The sequence below is a fragment of the Lottia gigantea genome (genome assembly GCF_000327385.1).
Source record: "Lottia gigantea unplaced genomic scaffold LOTGIsca_2348, whole genome shotgun sequence".
NCBI lineage: Eukaryota > Metazoa > Mollusca > Gastropoda > Lottiidae > Lottia > Lottia gigantea.
Window position 1 is genome coordinate 2,528 of NW_008708674.1, and position 1,094 is coordinate 3,621.

Below are 1,094 nucleotides of genomic sequence, written 5' to 3' on the forward strand. Positions count from 1 at the left end.
CCGGGCCCAGCGCACCCAGATGATACAAAAAAAAAATCAATGAAACCTCGCCTCAGTCCGTAAGTCGGCCTCCTTGTTTCCAGTCGTCTTGGGCTGAAGTACATCATTCTGCATCTCCATCATCACAAATCTTACTACTGCTATACTCTCCCCATGCCAATATATAATGTACAGCCTATATTTTAAATGCACCATATTGTAAATATTATAATGATAAATAAATAATGAGTGAAAAAAAAAAATAAATAAAACATCAATAAACACTCAAGAGACAAAAAAATACGAACAAATAACATCACGTCTCTAAGAGCCAAAAAATATCAGGCTCAAAGCACAGTGATGATTTGCTCTCATAATTTCGATAAGTTTTAAAGATCCAAAATTTTAATATACTAACATAATACGGTCAAATTGTAACATGCACAAGGTTAAGACGCACCACCTTTTATATAACTTTTAAATCTTAACTTTGTAAATAGGGAACCGTAGAGAGCAACAGGGGACCATCTGTGATGGTATAATCCCTGTATATCTGAGTGCTAAAAAAGAAAAAAAAAAAAAAAAAAAAAAAAAGGTTTCTGCCAAAGGGGCTAAGAAAGCCGGAAAAGCAAAGGCCGCACGTAGCGGAGACAAGAAGAAGAAACGACGACGAAAGGAGTCTTACAGCATCTACATCTACAAAGTGCTGAAACAAGTCCACCCCGACACTGGAGTCAGCAGCAAAGCTATGTCTATCATGAACAGTTTCGTCAACGACATTTTCGAGAGAATCGCTGCCGAAGCTTCAAGACTCGCTCACTACAACAAAAGATCGACCATCACCAGCAGGGAAATCCAAACTGCCGTTCGACTTCTGTTACCCGGTGAGCTCGCCAAGCACGCCGTTTCCGAAGGAACAAAGGCCGTCACCAAATACACCAGCTCCAAATAAGCTGTGTGTCGAACTTTAGTTCAAAACTAAAAAAAACAACGGCCCTTTTCAGGGCCACCTAAAATCTCCCAAAAAGAGTGAAAACAGTCTTTTCATACAACTAAATCAAAGCGAAAAATAGAAAAAATGTCCTCCAGCCCCCTACCCCCAAACTGTCAACAAA

General features: G+C 39.5%; 1 protein-coding gene across 1 annotated transcript; it reads left to right on the forward strand.

The window, feature by feature from the left end:
• Positions 1–586: 586 nt before the first annotated feature.
• LOTGIDRAFT_147373 (hypothetical protein) lies at positions 587–931 on the forward strand (the record flags this gene model as incomplete). Its single annotated transcript, XM_009055151.1, has 1 exon — positions 587–931. A coding segment is annotated over one exon (345 nt), but the record flags the coding sequence as incomplete, so codon positions are not given.
• Positions 932–1,094: the final 163 nt, after the last annotated feature.